Source organism: Schistocerca gregaria, chromosome 6 (genome assembly GCF_023897955.1).
Source record: "Schistocerca gregaria isolate iqSchGreg1 chromosome 6, iqSchGreg1.2, whole genome shotgun sequence".
Lineage (NCBI taxonomy): Eukaryota > Metazoa > Arthropoda > Insecta > Orthoptera > Acrididae > Schistocerca > Schistocerca gregaria.
The window spans coordinates 123945609-123963041 of NC_064925.1; the positions used below are offsets into that span (position 1 = coordinate 123945609).

Genomic DNA, 17433 nt, shown 5'->3' on the forward strand with positions numbered 1-17433 from the left:
TCGTTTGTAGAAAATGAGGTGCATCAAATGTTTCTCTAATAATTTTTTTATTCCTTACTTTTAGACAAATCATTTCACAAAATTTTGGACAGTTCTGTTTTCATTTTTTTAAATTTTCAAGTTTTGTTTAGAAAGAATGAAATATAATATATTAAAGTATCAATCTGTATCAATTTTATATTTTTATTTATTTATTTTGAACAGGAAAGAAGTAATTTCACAATTCCTACACTAATGTAACATTTAAATGTACAAAATAGGTAGGCCTTTTTAACACTTCATTTACATAGCTAGGAGCAGCCATATATTAAATATTTTAATTTTCCCTCAAATCAAACTTTTCTTAGTTACCGTGATTATTTTCAAGCAATTAAATGTCTTTATGCGAAACTAGACATCCATTTGTCCATTTCCACTCTTTGTTTGCCTATGAAAATTTGGAAAAAAATGTGTTGTGTGTTTTCTAGAGTGTGTTGTTTTTGATCCATTCAAACATTTTACCAATAACTCCCAAATGCAGGCAACATATTTCAGTATGTCAGGATGCCTTCCAATGTCAGCACATTGTTATTAAGTAATTTCTATGATTTCGTGTGGCTGTACGCACAAGAAGCATTGAGTGAAGTACGGTAAAGGGGAAGAAAAAACACTTGGAGGGATGTCAGGGTTTCCTTTCTGTGTTCATTCCTGAAATATATTGCTCTCTTCTGGTGTTTCTTTTCAGTGATGGAAGACTATCCTGCTTTCAAAATTGTAAGATTAATCTTCCTTTTATTTCTGTATATGCAGCTATTTCCATCTCGTATGAGTTCAGTCCATCTGTTGTTTAGCTACACATGGTTGAAATTGTATTTCGATTTGCCCATACACCAATTGAAATGGTGCTATGATCGAAGCATTAGACGTGAATTCAGGAGGAGCACAGAGTAGGATTCAAATCCCAGTAATGCAACTAGATATATATTTCTCATGGCTTGCCAGAATCAGGTAAGGCAAATGGCAAGATGATTGATTTGAACAGGCCAAGGCCATTTTCTTGTTCCATACATACCTTCTATGAGCTTATATTCCAACTCTAATGACATTATCATTGAAGTGACTTTAAAACATAACTTTCCTTCCTAGATTTTGTGATTATCTTTGATTAGTTTCTTGACCTCTGCTATTGGATGGAGAATTGTAGAGTCCATGTAAATACACTATCTGATCAAAAGTATCCAGACACCTCTGTAATGCAGAATTTACCACTAGATATCATGGGAGGTGCACCTATCAATATAAAAGGAGGCGGGGGGTATCACGTTTCAGTAAAGAAGCAGTAACAGCAGTATGGTTCTGTCAGGAGTGCTCAGTGACTTCCAACATAGACTAGTCATTGGGTGTCACTTGAATAACAAATCCATCAGGAACATTTCAACCCTTCTAAACATGCCCGAGTCGGTTGTTGGTGATGTGATTGTGAAGTGGAAATACAAAGGAGCAACCACAGCTAAACCAAGACTGGGGAGACCTCTGTTACTGACAGACAGGGACCACTGAGCATAGTGGAGGGTGGTTGTAAAAAGTCTCATGAAATCCACAGAAGGAATCACTCACCAGTTCCAAAGTGCTACCAGCAATCAAGCTAGCAGAATGACTGTGCATAGGGAGTTAAATAGGATGGGGTACAGTAGCTGAACAGCTGTTCATGAGCCACAAATTTCTGTAGTCAGTGCTAAGTGACACGTGAGGCAGTGTAAATGACTGCAAATGAGTGATCCGGAATGATGAGTCCAGCTGTTCCCTGTGGCAGTCCAATGAAAGGGTTTCGGTGTGGCAAATGCTTGACAAAATTTACCTACCATCATATGTATTGCCAACAGTTGAAATACAGAGAATGTTTTGCTATGGTATGAGGGTGTTTTTCATGGTTAGAGTGTGTCCCCTTATTGTGCATAAGAAAATGCTAAATGCAGAAGGGTAGAAATATATTTTACAGCATTGTACAATAGAGAAACAGTTTGGAGATGACCATTATTTGTATCAGCAGGACAATGCACCCTGTCATAAAGCAGAGTCTGTGGCACAGAGGAGTATGGACAATAATGTTTCTGAAATGCACTGGCCTGTCCAGAGTTCCGATCTGAACCCAGTGAATCACTGATGGGATCGACATCACTCTAGACCCTGGCTGTCCAACTTCGACCCTTGCTGTCGAACATCACTACCTTTTCTGGTTTTGGATTCTGAGGAAGAATGGGCTGCCGTTCCTCGACAAACATATGGAGTCATTGAAAGTGTTGTCAGCAGAGTTCAAGCTCCCATAAAGATGAAGAGTGGACACAGACCATAATGATGCCCACTAATAAGTGTCCAGATTGATCAGAGTGTGTAGATTTAGCTTGCACAACAGACAGGAAGTGTTTACTTGGATGAGAGAGTACATGAAGTATGCATATGCAAATTTTTAAATGTAGGAGAACATTCATCTGTACAGCTCCGAAAGAGAAAATGTCAGTTAACTGCAGAAGTGCCCAAAGTAATCTCCTGGCATTAGTATCTGTTATTAATGATAATGTCCACACAGGACTACTAAAATAGGAGTAACTGGCAGAAAATCTTGAATTGTAACTGGACTATATATGTGATAAGGGTACCTCAGATACTAGTTCTGGTATGGCATTTGTTACTGTAAAGCACTCAGTCATATCCAGTGAGGTTATTACAGACTGAGAAATAATTTCAGTGAGATAAGCATCAAATATTGATTACATGGTAGACCACCTGCCTCAGCAGCTGTAAGAATAAATTTCTTCTGGGAAAAGTTGGAAAATATTGTGCATAAATTTTGTGATGATACTGAGATACAGAGGGACATTTCAACTTCCCATTTATATGTCTGCTAAATGTCTTACTGGAACATTATCTGTAGGGACTGGACTGTCATCTTTTTGTTACCAACATACTTAAACTTCAATTCACTAATGCAAAGAAGGTGTATTGGTGACTACAAAGCTGATACAATGTCAATGTCTACATGTGTTAAAAGAATGTTAAGGAAATGTAATAGAGGGAAACATTCCACGTGGGAAAAATATATCTAAAAACAAAGATGATGCAACTTACCAATAGAAAGCATTGGTATGTTGATAGACACACAAATAAACGCAAACACACACACAAAATTCAGGCTTTCCTAACCCACGGTTGCTTCATCAGGAAAGAGGGAAGGAGAGGGAAAGACGAAAGGATGTGGGTTTTACGGGAGAGGGTAAGGAGTCATTCCAATCCCGAGAGCGGAACGACTTACCTTACGGGAAAAAAGGACAGGTATACACTCGCGCGCGCACACACACACACACACACACACACACACACACACACACACACACACACACACACACACACACACACACACACACATCTGCACATATACAGACACAAGCAGACATTTGTAAAGGCAAAGAGTTTGGGCAGAGATGTCAGTCGAGGCAGAAGTACAGAGCAAAGATGTTGTTGAATGACAGGTGAGGTATGAGTGGCGGCAACTTGAAATTAGCGGAGGTTGAGGCCTGGTGAGTAATGGGAAGAGAGGATATACTGAAGGGCAAGTTCCCATCTCCTGAGTTCTGATAGGTTGGTGTTAGTGGGAAGTATCCAGATAACCCAGACGGTGTAACTTTCCAGGAATTTCTCACTTCCAGCCTTGCCACTCAATCCTCCTTGAAAAACCTTAATCCTACTCCCAACATCACCACTGCTGAAGCCCAGGCTACCCGTGATCTGAAGGCTGACCGATCCATCGTCATTCTTCCGGCGGACAAGGGTTCCACGACCGTGGTACTTGATCTTCGGGAGTATGTGGCTGAGGGACTGCGTCAGCTTTCAGACAACACTACATACAAAGTTTGCCAAAGTAATCCCATTCCTGATGTCCAGGAATCCTCAGAACCTTAGGCCCCTTACAAAACCTTTCACCTTACTCCATCAACCTCCTGACCCCAAAGACACCCCGCACCCCTACCCTCTACCTACTTCCTAAAATTCACAAACCCAATCATCCTGGCTGCTCCATTGTAGCTGATTACCAAGCCCCCACAGAATGTATCTCTGCCTACTTAGATCAACACATTCAACCCATTACATGCAGTCTCCCATCCTTCATCAAAGACACCAACCACATTCTCGAATGCCTGGAATCCTTACTCAATCTGTTATCCCTGGAAACCATCCTTGTAACCATTGATGCCACTTCTTTATACACAAATATTCTGCAGGGCCTCGCTGCGATGGAGCACTTCCTTTCACGCTGATCACCTGCCACCCTACCTAAAACCTCTTTCCTCATTACCTTAGCGAGCTTCATCCTGACTCACAACTTCTTCACTTTCGAAGGCCAGACATACCAACAGTTAAAGGGAACAGCCATGGGTACCGGGATCGCCAACCTATTTATGGGTTGCTTAGAGGAAGTCTTCTTGGTTACCCAGGCCTGCCAACCCAAAGTTTGGTACAGATTTATTGATGACATCTTGATGATCTGGACTCACAGTAAAGAAGAACACCAGATTCACCTGGTCCCACTCCAAATTCCTTGCCACTTTCCTTGACGTTGACCTCCATCTGTCCAGTGGTCAGCTTCACACATCTGTCCACATCAAACCCACCAACAAGCACCAGTACCTCCATTATGACAGCTGCCACCCATTCCATATCAAACGGTCCCTTCGCTACAGCCTAGGTCTTCGTGGCAAATGAATCTGCTCCAGTCCGGAATCCCTGAACCATTACACCAACAACCGGAAAACAGCTTTTGCATCCTCCAACTACCCTCCCGACCTGGTACAGAAGCAAATAACCAGAGCCACTTCCTCATCACCTCAAACCCAGAACCTGCCACAGAAGAACCACGAAAGTGCCCCACTTGTGACAGGATACTTTCCGGGACTGGATCAGACTCTGAATGTGGCTCTCCAGCAGGGATACGACTTCAAGTCCTGCCCTGAAATGACATCCATCCTTCATTAAATCCTCCCCACTCCACCAAGAGTGTCTTTCTGCCGTCCACCTAATCTTCGTAACCTCTTGGTTAATCCCTATGAAATCCCCAAACCACCTTCCCTACCCTCTGGCTCTTACCCTTGTATCCGCCCCTGGTGTAAAACCTGTCCCATGCACCCTCCCACCACCACCTACTCCAGTCCTGTAACCCGGAAGGTGCACACGATCAAAGGCAGAGCCACGTGTGAAAGCACCCATGTGATTTGCCAACTGACCTGCCTACATTGTGAAGCTTTCTATGTGGGAATGACCAGCAACAAACTGTCCATTCGCATGAATGGACACAGGCAGACAGTGTTTGTTGGTAATGAGGATCACCCTGTGGCTAAACATGCCTTGGTGCACGGCCAGCACATCTTGGCACAGTGTTACACCGTCTGGGTTATCTGGATACTTCCCACTAACACCAACCTATCAGAACTCCGGAGATGGGAACTTGTCCTTCAGTATATCCTCTCTTCCCGTTACCCACCAGGCCTCAACCTCCGCTAATTTCAAGCTGCCGCCACTCATACCTCACCTGTCATTCAACAACATCTTTGCCTCTGTATTTCTGCCTCGACTGACATCTCTGCCCAAACTCTTTGCCTTTACAAATGTCTGCTTGTGTCTGTATATGTGCAGATGGATGTGTGTGTGTGTGTGTGTGTGTGTGTGTGTGTGTGTGTGTGTGTGTACCTGTCCTTTTTTTCCCTCTAAGGTAAGTCTTTCTGCTCCCGGGACTGGAATGACTCCTTACCCTCTCCCTTAAAACCCACATCCTTTCGTCTTTCCCTCTCCTTCCCTCTTTCCTGATGAAGCAACCATGGGTTGCGAAAGCTTGAATTTTGTGTGTGTGTTTGCATTTATTTGTGTGTCTATCAACATACCAACGCTTTCGTTTGCTAAGTTACATCATCATTGTTTTTAGAATGTTAAGGAAAGTATGAGAAGGAAATGGGACAAGAAACAAATTGCCAGCTGTTGACAGACTTTCATTTCTGGGGCAGGAGAGAAGTACCAACAGATAAAATTGACCTGTATGATGCAGTTTACTCTAGTTGCCAAGCAACATTGTGAGGAATGAGAAAGACATACTATGGTTAAATATCGATCCTAGAAAGTTTCAACAAAAGCAAAGAGAATTTTATCACCCCAGCAAAATCTGAGCAAAGGTAAAATGAACTTAAGGAGAGTAATATGAGAAGCATTAAGGGAATTCAAACGTAAAATTGTAGCTACTGATCAGAAAAATAACCCTAGTGAGTAAATGAATCCTGAGTCTACTGTACAGTTGCTTGCTGATTACAATGGCACCAAAATAAGAACTTGAGGCACTGGCTCAAGTCTTCTAAAATTATTTTTGTGATATATGTTGGACTATTGTTCCTCATTTCATCGAACACATCAATCCAGTAACAACAAATATTAGCATAAGTAACAGTGGAAAAGAGAATCAATTTAAATTGCTCAGAAGAGGAAAAATGCCTGGAGATCATGGTATACCTGCACCATTTTATATAGATTATGGGAAAGATTTGCTCCTCTTCTAGCAGAAGTTTAAATAAATAACTGGAGCAGAGAAGCTTTCCCACTTTCAAGTATAGTCAGTAGAGACAGTGTAAATATCTAGAAGAATTGTATACTTAATTGATCTAATGAAACTCATCTTCTCATTTTATTCACAATACAGAGGTCAGTAGTTTGTGGTTGGCTGATGTTTCTTTCATTGTCTCTAAAAATCTGCACTGTCACCTGGGAAATAAAATATGTACTTAACAAATGTTGAATCACTTTTATTGATTGTATTGGATGCTTTCTAGTAAATAGGACACATCATGTTCTTACTAGGGAGAAACTGTCAGATGGGATGTGGATGAGTCTGTTGTATATAGGGATGTCACAAGTGCCAGAAAATGATAGTGTATTGCTGGAAGATCTAAAGGAGGATAACCCTTGGTGAGGGACTTGACAGTTGACTCTCAGCATAAAGAGATGTTGTGTATTACGCATACGTAGGCAGAAAATATCGATACTCATTACACAGCTGGTGGACAGTCACTAGAATCTGGTAAAACTGTTTCTAGAGGTGTATGTCAGGAAAGTTTAAGATGGAATAACCACATAAAATAGTTTATGGAAAAGGAGATGCCACTCTGTGACTTACTAGAAGAATCCTAATGAAATTTAATTCATCTATGAAGGTGCTAACAAAACACTTGATTTACTGATTTTCAAGTATTATAGATCTGTTTGGAATGTTTACCAGGTAAGCTAGAGAGAGGAGATTGAGAAGATTCATAGATTGACTGTTTACTAGGCATGAGGATGTCACAGAGTGATATATTCATATTGCCCTCAGATCAGTTAACTACTGAGTGAAATATTGTGAACAGTCTGTATAATTAATCTTTTTAAATTGGAAATTTTAGTGACTACAAGAGAGGTGTTCTCTTTGATGATTGCGCACTTGTGAGACTTGTATGATTCAGTCAATTAAAGGTGTTTGTCACTTTAATGTTCTTCCTTGAAAATTCAGGAGAAATAGTACTTGATGTTAACTGGATTTACAGTTGACATTTACTGCTGAAATCTCGTAGTTTACGTGGTGACATTTTGCAACCTCTTTCAGAAACTGTCAGCTGGTCCTATAAGAGTCATAAAACCATTACTTGCACCTTCATAGCCCATCTGGAGTCCATTCGTGTGCTAATATGGACTGTCAATGAAAAGTGAATGATAATTGTATGCACAGAGATTAAAAATATTTTCAAAATTAACATGACCATGTGTGCAATTTTTAACTATCCATCCATTCTTCATCAACCAGCACGATCTATAAATTGCTGAGATCCAAAAATGAGAATTCCAACATACATTTTGGAATAATTAACAAAGTATATTCTCGAAAACATCAAACCAGTCTCAGGACTAAAGACCACAACAACAACAACAACAACAACAATTCTTTAAAAAGCAGTATGCTTTTGTCCTTAACATTAGAGTCGATCTCATTTATCCTGTCGTGTGGCTTTTTTCAAAGTTGATAGTTTTTGTACCATATAGGTTCACGGTGTTTGCAGTGTTTTGCTCTGCTGTTGCACAATTCAGATAATAAGGATGGTATGTGGGTGACACATATACGACAGATATTTGCTGGATTTTGAATTAAAAGGAAAAGATGGCTGTACAGGGGTTTACCATGGATTCAGGGAACATATTTTGAGAGAAATCAAATGATTTTATGTTTTATTGGAAGCCACGTTTCTCGTACGTTTGTTTATATTTATACCAGGTATTCTGCATTCTATTATCATAATATTGCAGTCTAATGAAATCATTTTGAGATGCATTTTTACACCTATATGTATCTATTAAGTGTCACATGTAACTAGTTACAAAAATAATACTATGGTGTTCTAAATGAGCCTGCACTACCAGGATCCCCCCTTTCCTGCGGGCCCGGGGGTTAGAATAGGCCCAAGGTATTCCTGCCTGTCGTAAGAGGCGGCTAAAAGGAATCCCTCTCCCTCAAGGGGGTAGTTAGCACCTCCGTCCAGAGACGGACGGTTCCTCGACCTATATTTGCGGTCGTTTTGTTTTTTCACTTCTTCTGGTGTCTTCCTTCCTTTGGTTGGTTCTTTTCTTTGTTCTTCTCCATCTCACTGTCTTACTTACTTTTTCCCTTGCCTTCTTCTCCTTGCCTTCTCCGGTTTCCGCCTCGGTGTTTGAGACAAACTGTCCTTTCTCTCCCTCTGTCCCTTCTTTTTCCTCTTCTTCCTTCCTCCCTGTGCGCGCCTGAATGCTGACGCACACGTTCGCACGCGCAGCCGGTGACGGGGTAACACGTAATTCCCCGCCCTGGGTAGACAAGTAAGGCACGCACATACCCCCTGGTAAAGGCCAGGCCCAGGGAGGGGTGATTGCCTGAGCTGACACCTTCCGACCATGCTGATTGGTCCCTCTGTCTGTTTCTCGGGAGGTGTGACCTGAGGTGTAAACATTCACTTAAGGCGGGAGTGCCCTCTGAGAGGGTCCCCACAAGGAAGGAGGGTGCCATTGGACACGCTGGCAATCATGGGGGTTCCTCTGCAATGGATTTTTCTTCTTCTTCTTCTTCTTCTTCTTCTTCTTCTCTCTCGACTTCTGCCCAAAAACGGAAACTTGACCAGCCACCAGTGACAAAAGTACTACCGCCTGCCCCACAGTTCCTTGTAGTTTTTCGATCTGAGGACGGAAAGGATTTTTCCTCTTGTCAACCCTTTCGTTATCCAGAAGGGCGTAGATGCCATAGCCGGATCTGTCAAGTCTTGTAGCAGGTTGCGTAACGGTACCTTGTTACTAGAAACTGAGAGCACCTTTCAGGCACAAAAACTGCTTCGGACCACAGTCCTGTACATGTTCCCAGTCCGGGTGGAGGCTCACCACACTTTGAATTCATCTCGTGGTGTGGTATATACTAGATCACTCAACGGATTGACTGACTAAGAGATTCAGTCTTTCCTCACTGAGCAGGGCATGACGGCTGTCCATAGGGTCATGACCAAGGTCAACAATGACCTTGTACCGACCCGGACACTTTTCTTGACTTTTGATAGTGTTCAGCTGCCGTCGCGCATCAAAATGGGCTACGAGGTTATTTCTGTTCGCCCCTATGTCCCGACACCTATGCGCTGCTACCAGTGTCAGCGTTTTAATCACACTTGCCAGTCTTGTTCTAATGTGGCTAAATGTGTCACTTGTGGCAGGGATGCCCTTGAGGGTGACTGTCCACCTCTGTCTCCTTGTGTGAACTGTCAGGGTGACCATGCAGCGTCCTCTCATGACTGTCCCATCTACAAAGAACAACACTGTATACAGGAAATTTGGGTCAAAGAGAAAGTGTCCACCTCAGCTGCTCGCAAGCCTTGCTAGTAGGAAGCCCACGCTGCTCCCAGCGGGGAAATACAGTACTGTCCTCATCTCTCCTCAGACTACCAGAGAGGTGGCGACGCAGACATGTGATCTGACCTTCAGCACTACGGTCATCCGTTCGGCCAGTGCTAAGATCGCCCGGTCGACGTCTCCTCTTCCTCCCGTCACCCCTCAGACACAAGCACCTTCATCAGCTTCTGCCAAGTGAAGACCAAGAAGTCAGATGCAGGGGCCTTCAAGAAGGAACCGTCCCATGCAGACTTCCTACGTACCTCAAACTCCCAGCCATTGACCAGTACTTCCACTAAACGACCTTCCAAGAAGGCTCATAGGAAGCACAGTTCTCCTTCTCCGCCACGGCGCATTTCTTCTCCTGCGCCACCCAGCGGTTGCCGCCCCAGGCCGTCGTCCGTTTCGCCTGGCCGCACCGCTGGTAGCCGAGCATCTGGCCGTTCACTGGCGGAGGAAGCTCTCCCTCCCGGCCATCTTAACAAGATGGCTGAAGAACCTATTGAACCAATGGACGATGTCTCCCCGCCTGCTGATAGCGGCGGCAGTGCTTGCTCGAAGCCAGGCCCTCAGCGGCCTTTGAGGTGACCCCGTCTTGCATCTTCTTTTTCTTTTTCTTCTCACGATGGCACTTATTCACTGGAATATTTGCAGCATTCGCTCCAACCGAGAGGACTTAAAGTTGCTGCTCCGCTTGCACCGTCCGCTCGTCGTAGCCTTCCAGGAAACGAAGCTAAGCCCATGCGATCAAATTGCCTTGGCACACTACACCTCTGTGCGTTTTGACCTACCCCCTGTGGCAGGTATTCCGGCTCATGGAGGGGTTATGTTGCTGGTCCGGGATGATATTTACTACGATCCCATCACATTGCACACCGGCCTGCAGGCAGTTGCCGTCCAAATTACTCTACCCACTTTTACGTTTTCCATTTGTACCATTTACACTCCATCGTTGTCTGCCATTACCAGGGCAGATGTGATGAAAATTATTGCTCAGCTACCTGCACCATTTTTGTTAACTGGAGACTTCAATGCCCACCATCGCCTTTGGGGCTCTCCAGCGTCTTGCCCAAGGGGCTCCCTGTTGCAGACCTTTTCAACCAGCTCAATCTTGTCTGCCTCAATACTGGCGCCGATACTTTTCTTTTGGACACATCTCTCTTCTATTCCCATTTAGACCTCTCTGTATGTACTACCCAACTTGCACTCCGGTTTGAGTGGTATGCACTTTCTGATACATATTCGAGCGACCACTTTCCGTGTGTTATCCATCTCCTGCATCATACTCCCACTCCGTGCTCAACTAGTTGGAACATCTCCAAACCAGACTGTAGCTTTTCTCTTCCAGGGCGACCTTTCAGGATCAAACGTTCACAAGCTGCGATAGTCAGGTCGCACACCTCACGGAAGTCATTCTCACTGCTGCTGAATGTTCCATCCCTCACACTACTTCTTCTCCACATCGCGTACCGGTCCCCTGGTGGACCGCAGCATGTAGAGACGCTTTATGTGCTCGTTCGACGTGCTTTATGCACCTTTAAACGCCACCCTACAGTGGCGAATTGTATCAATTATAAATGATTACGTGCGCAGTGCCATCGTATTATTAAAGAAAGCCAGCTGGGCTGCTTTCACAAGCACCTTCAACAGTTTTACTCCTCCTCCTGTTGTCTGAGGTAGCCTGCGCCAGCTATCTGGCACTAAGGTCCACTCACCAGTTTCTGGCTTGATGGTCGCGAATGACGTCCTTGTGGCCCCTGAGGATGTCTCCAATGCCTTCAGCAGCTTTTTCGCAGAGGTTTCGAACTCCGCTCATTACCACCCTGCTTTCCTCCCCCGAAAACAGGCAGAGGACGCTAGGCCACCTAACTTCCGCTCCTCGAATCGTGAAAGTTATAATGCCCCATTCACCATGCGGGAACTCGAAAATGCAGTTGTCCAGTTACGGTCCTCCGGTCCAGGGCCTGATTCTATTCATATTCAGATGCTGAAGAACCTTTCTCCTGCAGGTAAAGATTTTCTTCTTTGTGCTTATAATCGCATCTGGATTGAGGGACATGTTCCCGCATGCTGGCGCAAGTCTATTGTTGTACCGATTCCTAAGCCGGGGAAGAACAAGCACTTGCCTTCCAGTTATCGACCCATCTCGCTTACCAGCTGTGTCTGTAAGGTGATGGAGCGAATGGTTAACTCTCGTTTGGTTTGGCTGCTCGAATCTAGACGCATACTTACCAATTTACAATGTGGTTTTCGTAGGCGCCGCTCTGCTGTTGACCATCTGGTTACCCTGTCGATCTTCATTATGAATAACTTCTTGCGGAAGTACCCGACCACGGCTGTGTTCTTTGATTTGGAGAAGGCTTATGACACCTGTTGGAGGGCGGGCATTCTCCGCACCATGCATACATAAGGCCTTCGCGGTCGCCTCCCTCTTTTTATTTGTTCCTTTTTTAATGGATCGACAGTTCAGGGTACGTGTGGGTTCTGTCGTGTCAGACACCTTTCACCAGGAGAATGGGGTGCCACAAGGCTCAGTTTTGAGTGTCGCTCTCTTCACCATAGCGAGCAATCCAATAATGGATTGCCTCCCAGCTGATGTATCAGGCTCCCTTTTCGTGGACAATTTTACCATCTATTGCAGCGTGCAACGTACATGTTTCCTGGAGCGCTGTCTTCAGTATTGTCTTGACCGTCTTTACTCCTGGAGTGTCGCTAGTGGCTTCCGTTTTTCTGCCGAGAAGACGGTCTGTATTACCTTCTGGCGCTACAAAGAGTTTGTTCTCCCACCGTCCTTACGACTCGGTCCCATTGCTCTCCCATTCGTGGAGACCACAAAATTTTTAGGTCTTACATTTGACAGGAAACTTAGCTGGTCTCCACACGTGTTATATTTGGCTGCCCGTGGTACCCGTTCTCTAAATGTCCTCCGTGTTCTCAGTGGTATGTCGTGGGGAGCGGATCGAACTGTCCTACTTCTCCTATATCAGTCGATCGTCCGTTCCAAGCTGGATTATGGTAACTTCGTATACTCCTCTGCACGGCCGTCCATCTTACGCCGCCTCAACTCCATACAACATTGGGGTTTACGTCTTGCGATCGGAGCGTTTTATACTAGTCTCGTCGAGAGTCTTCATGCTGAAGCCGGTGAATTGCCACTCACCTACCGGCGCGATATACTGCTTTGTCGGTATGCCTGTCGGTTACTGTCAATGCCCAACCACCCGTCTTATCGTTACTTTTTTGACGACTCTCTTGACCGTCAATACAGGTTGTATATCTCTGCCCTGCTACCCCCTGGAGTTTGCTTTTGTCGCCTCCTTCAACACCTTGATTTTTCACTCCCTGCAACCTTTAGAGTGCACAAGAGCCACACGTCACCTTGGCTCCAGGCTCAGGTTCGCGTTCACCTTGACCTCAGCTCGCTCCCAAAGGAGGTTACCCCCAGTTCGGTATACCACTCCCGTTTTGTCGAATTTCGTTCGAAGTTCATTAATATGACCTTCATTTATACAGATGGCTCTAAGACCAATGACGGTGTCGAGTGTTCTTTTATTGTCAGGGCACAAAGTTTCAAATAGCGGCTCCATGGCCATTGTTCAGTCTTCACAGCCAAGCTCTTTGCCCTCTACCAGCTGATCTTTACATCTGCCGCCACCGACATTCTGCTTATGTCATCTGCTCCGATTCCCTGAGCACCATCCAGAGTCTCAGTGATCCATATCTGGTTCACCCTTTCGTGCACCGGATCCAACGCTCTCTTCATCAGCTGGTGGACGACAGTTCTCCGGTTAGCTTTATGTGGGTTTCTGGCCATGTCGGTATCCCTGGGAACGAAGCTGCAGATGCCGCGGCCAAGGCTGCGGTCCTCCATCCTTGGACAGCTTCTTGTTGTGTCCCTTCATCAGATTGTAGCAGGGTCATTTGTCGGCGCATTTTATCGCTGTGGCATGCCGATTGGGCTGCACTTACGGACAACAAGCTTCGGGCCTTGAAACCTCTTCTGCGGCTTGGACGTCCTCCTCACACCCTTCTCGGCGTTTTGGCCCAGTTACGAATTGGACACTGCTGGTTCAGCCATTGCCATCTGCTGATGGTTGCGCAGGCGCCGTTCTGCCCATGTGGGCAATTGCTGACGGTCCGCCACATTTTAACGTCCTGTCCGGATTTTAATACACTGTGTCTTGATCTTGGCCTGCCATGTACTCTGGATGACCCAGGAGCAGCTGCTCGCGTTCTTCGTTTTATCAACTTGACAAACCTGTCTAAGGACATTTGATTATGCTTTTTTTTAAAAAAAATATCCTCTGCCTGTCTGTCTTTTATAGTATTGTCCCTTTTAGTTGCTGTTTTAACCTTGTGCCTCACGGTGCATTCCTAACTTAGTCTGGGCGCTAATGACCATTGTAGTTGTGCGTCACAAAAAAAAAAAAAACCTCTACCAGGACATTTTTATTTATGATGATTTCCACAGTGTCTTTGTAAAAGTATAGTACTATTTCATTATTCACACTCAAATCATTGAGACCACTCTGTTTTGAATTAGATAGTAGTACTCATTGCAGTCATAGCTCCATTGTTCCTGTTTAATGTGTAAGCAGTCATTAAGTATTATCTCATAACTTCATTCTGATACGGTGAGTGTTCCTTTGAAATGCTGTCTGAAACAATTATTTCAGTGAAATGGTTTGTTATTTTCCGTTTTGAATTTTCAGGCTCTTTCAAAAGAACACAAAGGTATTGCATGAGCTTCATAATTTGTGTAAGAAAATGTGATTATAGCAAGAAAAGGAACAGCTGAAGGAAAACTGGTGCTGTTAGAGTTGATGACAGAAGGAATGCAGCTAACACTAATGTTTCACACTCATTCCTTGTTTCTTATATGGTTACAAGCATGATAATAATCAGGTATTCAAAATATCTGAATGATGTGGAATAATATGAGTTTCCATATAAACATATAACAGAGAAGGAAAGTTGCTACTCACCATATAGTGGAGATGCTGAGTTGCAATAGGCAGACCAAAAAGATTCACACAATTAAAGCTGTGTACCTTTTTGTTATGCCTGTCGCGACTCAGCATCTCCGCTATATGGTGAGTAGCAACTTTCCTTCTCTGGTGGTTTTACATTCCATCCTCGATTTTCCATTCTCTCTCTCTCTCTCTCTCTCTCTCTCTCTCTCTCTCTCTCTCTCTCTCTTTCTCTCAAATGTACAATGGAATCTAGATTTTAATACTACTGTCTTAATGCAGGAGTCGGAAGACGACACATCAGTTGGCATTTTCACTTACTTTAGACTCAGTGGAACTCTCGTCACTAGATTTTGTTGCACCTGATGAGCAAGTATTTGATTACTGGACTGATGGAATCAATGCACTTTTAGGTGAGTTTTTACAGTTTTTACTGTTATGATAGTATTTTCATACTGGTGTGACGGAAATGTTGATGCACATGCACTTTCTTTTTTAGGAAGTAAAATGACAAGTAAGGAAACAGTAAGTGATTTGGAAACACTCCTATCAATGGACATAAAACTGCGACTCTTGGATGCAGAAGGGATTGACATTCCACAGGATCCTCCTCCAATACCTGCTGACCCACCAAACTATGATTTTTGTTATGATTTGAAATGATAGTAACTTTTTAGAATATATAGATTTTATGTAACGTTCTTTAGTGATATTCTTACATATACCAAAGATTAATCTTATGTCATGATTTTACAGCACACTCATTTTTAAAATTTTTATTTATTATTGTTTTTAAGCATGTATTTATTCTCATTTTTATTGAGTATGGATCACCATGAAAGTTATTAATAAATTAAGAATATTGTCATTCCAGTCAAGTGCTCTTCAGTCACGTAAAGCTATAACTTATATTGTGGATGGATTACCTTTGTGTTATGGACTAGTTATTGTTTGTCAGTTACAAATTTTATGAACAGTTCCACAGAGATTTATTTTTTAAAGACTGATATATGAATTGCAACATGTAGAAAATGTCATTTCACTGCAACAATTTCTGTGAGCGGAGAGTGGAAGACCAAAAAGTTAATTATTTCAGAAGAAAACATCAAATACAACATCTTTTTATAAGAGGATGCAATCTCATTTGTTTATATTTCCATCAAAATAAAAGCTGTTGTTTTACCTAGATAAATGTGCTGTGCTGTATTTTGCTAGCGATACAGCAAATAATATGGTGCTCAATCTCCTTATGAGCCTTATTGCAGCCACTGGCACTGCCATCTCATTGTACATGATCTGTTTTGTGCAGTACCATTCGTGTTCAAGAATAATTGTGATTTTTGGATATGTTTGTATTGAACATTTGTACAAAGACTTTTTACCAAAACATTCATATCTCATGTATTCCAGTATTATACTGTACGTATTGACTGCTGAAATATAAAATTGTTTGAAACAAAAATGTTTTTCTCATTGTTGACTGCTGATCCACACAGTCTTTTTATGTTGAAAATGAATTTCATATGCTGTATAAACTAAACCACAAATGCAGAGCAGACCACTTATTGGAAGTGAAAGATATCCATCCTGTGTCCAGTTGTTGGGTGTGGACCTCAGTTTTCATCAAATTAGTGCTACATGCTTGTTAGTGTGCTCGAATTTTTGCATGAATTCCTGTGTTGAAAGTTGAAATTGGCATAACATTCTTACTGTAGAAATGCCATTGGCCAAAAATAGCAACATTATAAGTAAAGGGAAAAGTTTCAATTTGGAGCTGTGTATGTTGTTAAATGTCACTACATTGAACTGCATCCAGTAGACATTATTATTGTTATCAATATTTACGTCACTCAGTTGATTTGCCAAGACATGGATGGGTAGAAAGGTTTTAGAGTCCTGTAGATCCAAACCAGTGTAACAGTAAGCAAACATTTTCTTGCAGTAAAGCAACTTTAATGTATTGCATGGGTGAAAGTGGCAGTGTTGTGATCAGGTTGATTTTTAGTCATTGTTCAGTATCAGCTGTAAGTGCTCACCAGAGCAAGCCAGTACAATTGTTCTTGTGCCTTAGTGTAATGTTGGCATAGGGAGGACACCCTATCCACATTCCTCCTCAACTGCAGCACCATATCCTCCATGCTCTTAACCTGCTCATCCTCAGTGCAACAACGTGCCTTGCTTGTTGTCAGCATCCACATTACAGATGCCTCCATCAGTACAGTCACCCACGTCGAAACCACCACGCATAAACAATACCTCCATTTTTACAGTTGCCACTCAAGCCACGCCAAGAAGTCCTTCCCATACAGCCGAGCCACACGTGTGTATCTTATCTGCAATGGTTATCAGTCTCTTTCCAAATATGCTGAGAATCTCGCAGGTCTTTACAGACTGAATTTACACTCCCCATTTTGTATAGAAACAGAAGTCCCTCACTTTGTCTCTCCAGATACCTACCTACCCCAGCCCCCTTTCCCCCATATGTGGTCTGCCAGAGACCAACCAATTGCTGAGCATACTG

General features: G+C 43.2%; 1 protein-coding gene across 1 annotated transcript in view; it reads left to right on the forward strand.

Annotated features, from left to right (window-relative positions):
- Window positions 1-16374, forward strand: part of LOC126277878 (engulfment and cell motility protein 1) — a 58023-nt gene extending 41649 nt beyond the window's left edge. Inside the window, exons 6-7 of the mRNA XM_049977405.1 lie at window positions 15195-15325; window positions 15412-16374. Coding sequence (XP_049833362.1) covers window positions 15195-15325; window positions 15412-15575 — 295 coding nt within the window. The 3' untranslated portion in view covers window positions 15576-16374. The remainder of the gene's footprint in view (window positions 1-15194; window positions 15326-15411) is intronic.
- The last annotated feature ends 1059 nt before the right edge of the window (window positions 16375-17433 follow it).